This window comes from Cricetulus griseus, chromosome 2 (genome assembly GCF_003668045.3).
Source record: "Cricetulus griseus strain 17A/GY chromosome 2, alternate assembly CriGri-PICRH-1.0, whole genome shotgun sequence".
Lineage (NCBI taxonomy): Eukaryota > Metazoa > Chordata > Mammalia > Rodentia > Cricetidae > Cricetulus > Cricetulus griseus.
The window spans coordinates 206945701-206957796 of record NC_048595.1 but is presented as its reverse complement, the minus strand read 5'-3'; the positions used below and the strand labels follow the sequence as shown (position 1 = coordinate 206957796).

The window sequence follows — 12096 nt, the reverse complement described above, 5'->3', positions numbered from 1 at the left end:
CAGCCCCTGGCATCCATATACCCAAAGTGTCTGGGATGTTATGGTGGAGGTTCCACTCAAGCCCTCCTCCCCCATCTCCCTCCAAACCCTGCTGCATCTCAGAAAGCCCACCAAATCATGGCCACTCCCCCAGAGATACTCAAGATCACTCCCACAGGGTATTTATTTAAATTGTCCCCCAGAGAACAGACTTGTGGTTTTTCCGGTCTCCCTTTCCCATCCCCTCTGTGGGGGGCTGGAAGGCCATCCGAGAGCATTGTATCCATTAAAAATGGGCTTTTTCTAATTCAATTTGATTTGGTCTGATTTGGATTTCTGCATCAGTGGAGAGACTTATCCAGGTCTAGAAACTTACCAAGCACCTCCTACATGTTTTACCCCTCCATTAACATTCCCAGCTCTGCTAGGTGATGTTGTCCTCTTCACATTTTCTCCTCAGAATGATCTTTCTGAAAGTGCAATTGTGCTGTGTGTGTGTGTGTGTGTGTGTGTGTGTGTGTGTGTGTGTGTGTGTGTGTGTGTGTGCGCGCGTGCGCGCACGCGTACGCCTTTTTGCTTTCCTGCATAAGTTTATTTTTAGCTTTATTTGCTCTTGGGACAAGGATAAAGGGGAGGCCACTAACTGAGTTGTGACTTGCTGAGAGGCCCCTGTGGCTGTATCCAGCGATCTCTTTGCTGCTGCCCCTATTTCATAGTCTTTGTTTCACTGATGTTCTTTCTTTCTCAGGGCTTTAAGGTGTTGGGATCAGTATGTAATGGTTCATTTCCTGTACAGGTTCACCTGTTAACACTCTGCTTCTTAAAAACATGACCCTAGTGCCTGGTGACTTTATGATGTTTATTACAGTAAAACCTGAGCTTTAAACAGCATGTGTGGTTGGGGATAAATATCTTTTCCCCCCCACATATAATATAGTTTATATTACATAATAGAAAACTAGTAAATGCTTGTTGAAGTGAGTGAATGTAGGTTGTTTTTATTTTCTTTCGTATTTGCACTCTGCAGGGATACCTTTTGCCCACAAGTTGTTAGAAAGCCAGGGCCACCAAATCCAGATAATATTTGGTGTATCCAGAAATATTGCTGCCTCCTTCACTTAGTTTTTTCATGTGTTTGTTGTTTAATGATCTTCTTGTCCCAGGCTGACTGGCCCTCATCTTACTCTCACCATTTTGCATACTGTTCTCCTCTAGTTTCTTTTCTAATCTAAGGAGTTTGTACATCCCTTTCTCTTGTTTTCAGGACATGATAGATGATGGATTGAGGGGACAAAACTTTAGACTTCTTAGAATGATTTCTAAATTTGTACAGTTTTAAAGTTGGGGAAGGATTCTGGGTTTGAAGAATATAGTCTATTACTTTGTGTTCTTCATGCTAACTGGTGAAAATACACATGAATTATGTGTATTTTCTAATACTAATTGAAACATATAGATGAATTAAGCTAGGGAAACATACAGATGAATTAAACTAGGGAAACATGCAGATGAATTAAACTAATTGAAAACAGTTGCTCAATAGTTCTGTGATCAGTGTGAAGTGGCCTTGGACCTTCTTGCTCTTGGAACAGAATAGAATGTCCACTAAGGGGGAAGGTATGCCCAGCAGAGCCTTGACTTCCTCTGGCTAACCAGCCCACAAAAACAAAATGAACAAACGCGGTGTGTCAGACCTTCCTGATGGGTGCCTGAGGAGTGATTCTTAATTCAGTGTACCGGATCTTCCAATGGGACCAGACTGTGCCCAGCTTGCTGCTTAATGCTGTGCATTTCCTTCCTTGTAGGATTCATGCAATTCATCCAGTCAGTTCCTGTTGCAGAAGTTCTTGACACGGAGGGAAGCATACAGGTAATGGCGTCCTATGAAATACAGCTGATGAAGGAGGACTCTGTTAAAATTAAGTCCCTTTTTCTACTTTTTTTTTTTTCTTTCTGTGTGTCTTTGTTCTCTTTGGAAGTAAGAACTGTTTGTGTGTCCTTTCATTGTAGCAAGCATTAGTCATGGCACTGGAGTGTGCTTTGGTGGTCTGTGGTTCCCTTAGCCATCAGATTGTCCAGGGATGTTTATGTCACCTGTTCCTAAAGGTGTAGATTGTGTATGCTGTTTTCTTAAGTGCAGATTTCCTCCAAAGATTCTATTGCTGATGTTTGCAGATAGTTAGCAGCTCATGTCATTTTGTTTTTCAGATTTAATTGAATTCAAAAGTTATTTCCCCAGTAGTTTCACCTTCTCTCTCCATTCCCACTTATGTAAGAGCCCCTGTCAGGAAGGTCTCACACACTCCTCATGATGAGATTTCTAACTTTTGGAATCTCAGTGTAGCTTTCCTTTGCATTTTCTTGCTTGAGTACAAGGTTGAGCATTTGAAGATGCACATGGCAATCCTCCTGCGAAGTGCTTCCTCACATTGCCCTGCTCCTCTTGTTTGTGTTGTGTGTGTGTTGATCAGTCTATAGGTGTCCCTCATGTATTCCAGATCTTTTGTCAGGTTCCTGAGGTGTCAGGAAGCTGAAAACAGAAGCCTGTGGCCTAAGTGTGCTGTGGACTTTCCACTTCATGGATTCAAACTCCCACCGTAAATGGGTGGGCCCACCTGTTAATGTGAAAGAAGTCACCCAAGGGTCTCCAGGCTCTTGCAAGACTATGTATTACCAAATTCTGCCATTCATGATTTTGTAAGCCTAACCTGTTTAAATGTAGTACATTGTAAACTTGCTTACAATGTCTTTTCAGAACTTTTTCAGGAAATATGCCCCAAGCGAGACTGGACCCAATGGCATCAGTGCCGAGGTCATGGACACTTACGTCAAAAGCTGTGGTAAGTGTTTCAGGCTGCTGTCTCTTCAAAGATGCACGAGTGAAGCAAAGCTGGCCGTACTGAGGATGCTGTATTGATTAATAGTTACAGCATGTAAAGATGGAAATGTCCCACAAGAAAATAAGTAAAAGGTATAAGGTGTGAAAGAAATCCTTGGTATTTTGAAATGACAGAGATGACAAAGTATGCGTGATGTTAATTGTAATAAATTCAGGCTTTGCCTCACTCAGTTTGCCATTTGGCTGTCTTGGAGTCTAGTGATTCCCACTGAAGTCCTATTTTGAGTCATTATCATTAAGTGAAGTAAAGGGGAAAACCCCAGTCAGAAATAATTGTTTTTATTAACACTAAGCAAAACTAACAGATCTGTTTGGACAGCAACTCTTATGGCCTTTGAAGTTATCTGTTCCAGGAAGGTAGGAAGGAAGGAAGGAAGGAAGGAAGGAAGGAAGGAAGGAAGGAAGGAAGGAAGGAAGGAAGGAAGGACGGACCATGCTTTCTGGTTTCTTTATCATTTCCAGTCATGTGTGCTAGTCACCGTGCAGCGTCTATTCCTAAGAACTAGTTTTTATTTCTTTAAGGGATTATTTTATAACACATTGTAAAGGAAGGATTAAAAAGAGACAATACTGGGGTTGTACCATTGGTACAGCTTGTATAACATATAAGCTTGTTATAGATTACGGGATGACTGACAATTTATCGTATATGTATTTATTAGCATATCTGTTTCAAATGAGAAATGCTAAATGGCTACTTCAGTTAAAGTTCACAAAGCTTAATTTAGCTTCTGAGACTAGAAAAAAAAAACCTGATAATTTGACAAAAATTCTTCAAGATTTGTTATTGCCAATACTAATTTCTCTAGTGTTCAGGATAATAACTAACAAATCCAGAGACAGGGAGACCACAGCTTCCTTAGTGGGGAGATCAGAGACAGTGAAAATCAAGGGGAATCATGACTAACAGGCCAGGAGATCTCAGCTTCCTTAGTGTGGAAATAAGAGATGATAAAAACCAAGTCGAAACTAAAGTAGTGTGGATACTTTTATGGTCAGTGGCGTGTAACCTAAGTGCTGAGTGTGTCTTTCCCAACTTCTGGTGACTTCCAGCTGGCTACTGTGTGATTACGTACATTCTTGGAGTTGGAGACCGGCACCTGGATAACCTTCTGTTAACAAAAACAGGTAAGAAATCAGTAACATTTGAAGATATATGCTTAACCGGAGAATGGTGGTGCATGCCTTTAATCCCAGTACTTAGGAGGCAGATAAATGTCTGTGAGTTCAAGGCCAGCCTGTCTACAGGGTGAGTTCCAGGACAGCCTGTCTCAAAAAACAAAAAACAAAAGAGAGGAGAGAAAAAAGATGATGTATTTTTGTATGTGGTGCTTTTTCCTTTATCCTAGAATCAACTTATTAACAAAATAAGTTGCATACTTGTTGATAAAGTATAAGTTGTTTAAAAATTTATTTCTTTTCTGTATGTGTATGTGGTTGCACATGTGCTATGATGTATGTATGGTTGTCAGAGGACAACTGTCAAGAACCAGTTGTCTCTGCCTAACATGTTAATTCAGGAGGTCCAGCTGAGGTTTTTGGGACAGTGTGGAAATTGCCTTTCGCTGTCGAGCCATCTCACTGGTCCTAGATTCTTCTGAAGTCCCTTAAAATGGGGCACTGTAAGGGCTAAGCAAGAGCACTTAAGCAGGGAGCGTGAGAATGACCCTCGAACCCCTACTGCATGCAGAGCCTCTGTAGAAAGCCATGTATGCAGGTAGACGGACTCTTTTTGAGCATGTCTGGCTACATTGTTCCTTGTCCTCTTCCCATAGGTGTCTTTCTTTAGCAGCTATCTTGTGGTTTCCTTTCTCCATGGAGTACAAGGACTGATCACACCTTTCTCCCTTTTTCATGCTAACTTATTAGCTCATCTGTTTGCTTATTCCTCAGCCTCGCAGTACTGAGATTCTAGCTTACACCCCCTGCCTGATCTCTAAGTACAGTTTGTAAACCTACAGCTCTAGACATCTCTCTGTTCCTTTCCTTCAGCGTGGAATAGCCAGCTGCTTCCTTGAATTCTAATTCACAGGAGCAGCCTTCTCTTCAGTTTTGCCTCCCTACAGCCTTGCTTCTTCCCTCCCTTCCATTTCAGCAGCTAACAGCCCAGTCCCAGAAGCCCACTAATGTCTCTCCTGGCCTCTTCTCACCTTCACCCTTGTTAGTAAGTCTATTCCTTAGCTCTGAGACCCATCAGTAATGTGCCAGTTCTGCATTTTCATTGTCCTTTATTGAAGCCACCAACGTAAAATCTCCCCAGCTCATCTTCTGTCTGTGTGTCACATCACTCCTGTCACAAGACAAATACCCTTGTTTCCTCTTTCTGAAAAGTTGTTCTCACATCTTTGCAGGGCAGACTTTGGTTATTGTCTGGGCTGAATTAGGATGTTCTTAGCAAACTTGTAATTGTTTGGTCCCTAGCAACATGTACCTTATTCTGTCATTCTATTCTTACTACTTCATTCTGTCTTCTTTATGTTGGTTGAAGGTGTTTGTTTATGCCAACACTTACTCGTCATTAGTCATCTCCCAGTCAGGGCACAAAGCCTGTGAGAGCAGGGGCCTTGTCTGTCAGTTAACCCCATGCCTCTAAAGCCACAGGCAGCCAGCACTTAGCTAAGTGAACAGGAAGGTGGGGTTGGAGCAATGGGTAGCTAATCATCCTGGCTCTTCTGTGTAGTCCTTTTTTTGAATTAAATAATCCAAGTGTCTGTACCTTTTTGTAGAAACTAGATTTTCAAATTTCTGTTTAAAGGCTTCTTTCCTCCTATGTAGATGTTTCTCTGTCTTTTTTTCATCCCTCTGATTATGATAACCAGAATTTAAAGGAATAGTTGAATGTAATCTAATTGTTAATATTTTAACCCTGCTAACTCACATACTGTAATAGAATTTCCATATTCATTTTGAATTATTGTATGCGAAATTTATTTTGTTGAATTTGAGTCTGGGATGCCATGTTCCTGTGTTGATCAGACAGTCTCTGTAGTAACCAAGACCAGAGGACACTTTCTGGTTGTCACAGAGGTTCTTGACTAGTTTACCACTTTACCAAAAAGATATTTAAAAGTGTCATGATGTGTTTGAGAACATTCTCATTTGGAAGAAGTTCTCTTCTGTCTCTCCTTTAGCTCCTTCCAGAACTACAGCGGTTCCTATTAATCCTGGCTTGAGCTGTTACAGCCATCGACACTGCAAAGCAGCTGTCTTGCCAGCACCACATCTCATGCTACTTGTGTCTGTGGTGTTTTATGTACTTTTTCTTGGGTTATTTTTTGATTTATTTTATTTTATTTTATTTGGTCTTTTCTGTCTTTTTTTTATCTCTTGACTTTCATGTTCTTTTCCTTTTTTATTTTTTGAGAGAGAGAGAGAGAGAGAGAGAGAGAGAGAGAGAGAGAGAGAGACAGACAGACAGACAGACAGACCAGGAAGTTGGGTGGACAGAAAGGTAAGGAGGGAAAGAAAAGAATATGATCAAAATTATTGTATGAAAATGATTAAGAAGAAAAGAGGAAACCCTTAGAAGAAAACTCAGAGGAAAAAAAATTGAAATAAAATAGAATAGCAACTCCTATGTATTGTGGGACATGATCTCTGTGGTGTGTGTTGATTTTTAAGATGAAATTTGGAGAGATATCCATGTAGGGTTTTTTGTTGTTGTTGTTGTTGTTGTTTTGCTAGGTCTCATTGCTATAGAAATCAGATTGTGAATTTTTACAGTTTTAAGCCTACATTAGTTTCCACCAGAGGGCGCTTCAAGTTTGCCATTAGATAACAAGCTTCCAAGAAATCTTTGTGAGGAACATTCTTTATCTTTCTAAAAAGCAAGATGTTTTTCTCTTTTGCCCTGTTTTCATTTTTCCCTTTTCTTTTCTTTTCTTTCTTTCTTTCTTTCTTTCTTTTTTTTTTTTTTTCTTTCTGTGTAGCCTTGGCTGTCCTGGAACTTACTCTGTAGGTCAGGCTGGCCTCCAACTCATAGAGATCCAACTGCCTCTGTCACCTGAGTGCTGGAACTAAAGGTGTGCACCACCACTACCCAGCTAAGGTTATTTGTTTATTTAATTCATCTTCCTAGTAATTCATCCAGTTATATCCTGCAGTAAACATTTTAAGTCTTCTTTACTAGGGAAATTAATTTAAAAATAAGTATAGGCAAGCATAAGGTTAGCTGGGTGTGATAACTCACACCTGTACTCCCAGCACTGGGAAGGATGAGGCAGGTGATCAGTCACTATAAGGTAAGACCAGCCTGCCTGGACTGCAGAGTAAGATCCAGGCCAGCCTGCTCTACAGTGAGAGCTTGTCTAAAAAGTTTAAAAAAATAAATAAAAGAAAAAGAATACCAAAGAAATGTTTTCAAAATTCTTGGTTTAGGGCACAGATGGTAATGTTTCAAATTATATTATCTATAAATAGTGTCATGTCTGAGTTTTAACAAAGTGAATTTTGACTTAGTTCATTGCAGGAAGTATATTTTAGCTGTTTTATTTTAAAATGCCTCATTTTAACCATCATCCTGTTGATTATTGCGTGCCGCGTGTGCTCAAGGATGATCTGTGGTCCCTTAAGGCTAACTTTTCTTTATTCAGATAAACACCAGCCAAAACAAAATCCAGAGCGTGCCAGGAGCAGCAAGGCAGCCAGGCCAGAGAGAAAGTGCTATTCACTTGTGCGTGGTCCCTTAAGAATTGTTCCCAAGTCACCTTAGACCTCCCCTGACCACACCCTCACAGGCGTGTCCCGGCACACCTGTCGGGGCTACTAGGAGGCGGGGCTACAGTGTCTCCCTACAATTCCCCTTTTAGTCTAAAAGAGGATTAAAACTTAATAGTGTAAAACATCAAAATTAATGATCATAAAGGTGAAATATAAGAAGATACAATAATCTGCTATTGCACTTCCTAACTATGTCTATTCCAGCTAAGCCCTAAAGTCGTGTGGAAAGGGTGTCTAACTTGAACACCTCCTTCCATTCCCAACTCTAAACAATAAGAAAGTTATTCCTAACTAGGCTTACACTACCCTAATAAACAGTAATGGGGAGCAGGGGTGTAGCATCTTCTAAGTCACTTCCTGCTGAAATGGGACAATGGTAGCCTCGTGGGGTCCTGTGGGGGGGAAAAAAAAATGTTAGTACAGGGAACGTCTCTAATGGGCTATCTCCAGTCCATGTTAGATGGGATTTCCTTGGTTGAAGATCTAGGTTGAAATCTTCAACTTGATTGAAGTCAGTACTCGAGGCTCTGGTCGGAGTGTCAGTCGAAACGGAGTAAGTTGAATCCAGCAGTCGGAGAGGTATGGCCCAATTCTTTTTCTGGAGCATTCAGGGATTGTCGTCAGGCGCGTCTTCATTGGCTGTATGGGACTCAAACATAAGTGTCAGCAGAGAAATGTTTGCTTGCACATGTATGTGTACTGGGAAAGGCAACCATTGAAAAATGACAATTATGAGAGGGTGTAGGTCTTGAAAGAAAGAGCCAAGAAAAGACAAAAGATAGTCTTCAAATTCTTCATTTATTCTGTATTACATCAATTGGCTTCTTGATATAACACAGAAACTTTAAAATTTAGTTAAATAACATGCTTGGATTTTAGGGGAGGAAAGCCAAATCAAACTCTAAATCCAGCGTTGATTTAATTGAATAGGGACTAGGAAATGAAGAGAAATAGAGTTATTTGAGAGACAGCTGTCAAGTTTACTGTATGGCACGTTCCTTTTGTTTGATGGTTATAGCTACCTTCTTTCCTTTAAGTATCTACCCATGTATTGTCCTTTGACTTCTGGAGGTGGGTTTTCCTGTGAAGATAAAAACAAAGCACTTCCCATTCCTTTGGGAGGCTTTCTTTTAGTTATGAGATATACCTCAGTAAATACCTGTCAGTCATCCTTGTCTAGATGGTTGTCTTTTTCAACTCCGAATCTTGATCAATTTTGATGGTATCCAAAGATTTTCTTCTCCTGTGGAAACAAATGCAAAACCCCTACCCCAACGTAACACATGTCCGGGTTTCCATACTGAGGTCAGTACATCTTTGAAGTACACTGGTTGATTCAGTTCAGCAGTTTTTTCCATAGTCCAGTGCCTTCCCACAGCTGTTTGTCCTTTGTCATTGGCATTAAGAAAGTTTTGTGTCAATAAAGCATTATGTAACCTATTTTTGGGGTGTTTTGACTTACCAGCTTGCCTATGGAACATCTCCTTAAGCATCCTATTAGAATCTCAACAACTGCTTGTCCTGTAGGATTGTGTGGTATACCTGTGACATGCTTTATGTTATAATATTTGAAGAACTGTTCCATTTTTGTGGAGACATATGCTGGAGCATTGTCAGTTTTTATCTGTGCAGGTATGCCCATAACTGCCATCACCTCTAGTAAGTGTGTAATAATGGAATCAGCTTTTTCAGAGTTGAGAGCAGTAGCCCATTGGAAACCTGAGAATGTGCCAATGGTATGATGCACATATTTCAAATTTCCAAATTCTGTAAAGTGAAAGACATCCATTTGCCAGATCTCATTCCTCCAAATGCCTTTAGGATTACAGCCTGCTGGCAGCGGAGTTTGGTTATAAAAGGAACAAGTAGGATAGTTCCTCACTATCTTCTTGGTTTGTGGCCAAGTGATGGAGAAGTCCTTCTTTAAACCTTTGCTATTTACATGATGTTTTTTATGAAATTCTGAGGCTTCTACCACAGTGCCAATTAATAAACGATCAATCTCGTCATTGCCTTGTGCTAGTGGGCCTGACAGACCCGTATGGGATCTGATATGTGTAATGTACAGAGGATTACTTCTGTTTCTGATTGTTTCCTGTAATTTTAAGAACAACGAGGTTAGTTCAGTATTATCAGGGACAAATTCTGCAGTCTCTATGTGCAAGATGACTCTCTCTGCATATTGGAAATCAGTAACTATGTTAAGAGGTTCTGTGAAATCCATAAGCACCATGAGAATTGCATATAATTCTGCCTTCTGTACAGATGTGTATGGACTTTGAACTACTTTAATTACCTCACCTGCTTTATAACCAGCCTTACCTGACTTGTTAGTGTTAGTGTAGAAGGTAAGAACTCCAGAAATGGGAGTTTGTCTTACAATGTGTGGAAGAATCCAGACTGTCTTTTTTATGAATTTAATTCTGTCGGTTTTGGGGTAGTTGTTACTAATTGTTCCCAAAAAGTCGGTAAGAGCGATTTGCCAATATTCATTATCCTTCCATAAGGAGGAAATTTCATCATTAGTTAAAGGTACTATAATTTCTGCTGGATCTTTTCCAGTCAGCTGATGAAGTCTTAATTTGCCCTTTAAAAACAAATCAGAAATCTTTTCTATATACATCTTTAACTTTTTGTTTATGAGGCAGAAATATCCATTCTAATATCTGTCACGTATGGTTTCAGTCTCCCTTTCTGTCCTTCCGGTCCAATGCAGACCACAGGGTTAACACTCCATCAAACTCTAGATAGAGTACCAATTCCTGAAAATTGTACATTTGCCTCTTTAAGAGGCCATGTCTGATATGTATGTCTCCTCTTGTTTAGGTATTATGTTTATACAGATCTTTTACCTATAGTAGTCAGAACTTATAATTAGGTTAGTTAGGTTTTCTAGATTTACAGAGATGTATTTGAGATGGTTAGGTATTCTTCAAACCTTTCAAAGACCTACAGAAATATGGCATTTAAATGGTTTAGGGTTTTTCTTGGCAGTGAGACACAACTGCTCCTGACACACCAATTATGTCAGAAAGGAGCCATGGGCATTGAAGAAACTGGTTATGGAGTTTGCTTTCAACATGGCAAGATTAGCCATTTGGGCAAGAAACTGCTCTTGCCTGTACTGTTTGTTGCTGTATAAACTGGACAAACAGGACACACAAGAAAGTGACTACTGAACTTACAAAACAAGACAGTACTAAAGGGTTCCTGTTAAAATGGAGAAGTGTGCCAGACACACTATGGCCTATGGGCTGAAGATGGATGCCCCAACGTTACAGAGGAACTTTGGGTGACTGTCCAGGTAGTGGATGTCTCTGTCAATTCTAGAGTTTATATAATTTCCTTCTGTGGTCTTTGATAGAGTTAAAGACAGTTATGGTTATAGTTTTCTTCAGTTTTTATAAAAGATAAGTTTTCTTTCTTTTTATTTAGACAGAAAAGAGGAGACGATTGGGAATGTACTTCTGTGTATGTTTATCTTATTGATTGTTGAATAAAATACTGTTTGGCCAATGACAGCAAGTTAGGCAGGACTAATACAAGTCTCTGTGTATTCATTTGGGCCCTAACTCGGGCGGGTGGTTGGCGTAGAGAGCACACGTGGCAGTGGGGCTCGGCGGCTTTTGGCGGAAAGATTTATGGTAGCATCATAAATCTTGTGTGTTTTGGTCCATTATGCCATGAACACAAATCTTGCACTATATTAGAAGTTGAGAACCTTGAGTTCTCTGATATAGCTGCCATGTCTCAACAGCTGGTGTGCAATGTCTCTGCTCTATTCTCATTGCCAGCATAGCAAAAGTCAGAGTGACACTGTGCTTTGATGGTGCTGGTTATGCAAAGTAATGAGAAGTCCCCTGATGTGAGAGGTGGAAGTCTTCAGATTTAAGTCACTGGTGCGCCAGGGAGTTTCGATGGGCTGGCAAGGGACTGGCTCGGGAGGCCCTCTAAGCATGTATGAAGTAAGGTGATTCACTGAATATGAATAATTAAAATATGATTAAAGGTTAGGTGCTGAAATGCAAGCCAGAAATCTCCATTACAGATCTCCCTAAATTTTCCTTTCTTGGTTTGAGTCCTTGTTGGGTCTTTGCTTAGTTGAGCAGCAGAGGGCACTGTGTATCCACCATGAAATTGAAGGCCTTTATCAGAAGGCCTTGTAATGTCTTTCTTTTTTAAAAGATCAGGAGAGGTGTTTTACTTTGTTATTGAATTGTTATACCATCCTGGGGAAAGCAGGAAGCTACAAATTTAAACTGGCATGAGAGTGACAGGGATTTTTGTTATTCAGGGTTAATGTCTATGGATGAAACCATAGCTTAGTTGGAATGATCAGTCATGGTAGAACTTGCTTTAGTTACTGATCTGTTGCTATGGTGAAACACCATGACCAAAGCAACTTTTATAAAAGGAAACATTTAATTTGGGGCTTGCTATAGTTTCAGTTTGTTTGTCTGCGACCATCATGGCAGGGAGTCTGGTTGCAGGCAGGCCAG

General features: G+C 40.2%; 1 protein-coding gene across 1 annotated transcript in view; it reads left to right on the top strand.

Moving 5' to 3' along the window:
* Nucleotides 1–12096, top strand: part of Pik3c3 (phosphatidylinositol 3-kinase catalytic subunit type 3) — an 88929-nt gene that overhangs the window by 57694 nt on the left and 19139 nt on the right. Inside the window, exons 19-21 of the mRNA XM_027400644.2 lie at nucleotides 1785–1849; nucleotides 2735–2819; nucleotides 3932–4006. Of these exons, the coding sequence (XP_027256445.1) occupies nucleotides 1785–1849; nucleotides 2735–2819; nucleotides 3932–4006 (225 nt within the window). The remainder of the gene's footprint in view (nucleotides 1–1784; nucleotides 1850–2734; nucleotides 2820–3931; nucleotides 4007–12096) is intronic.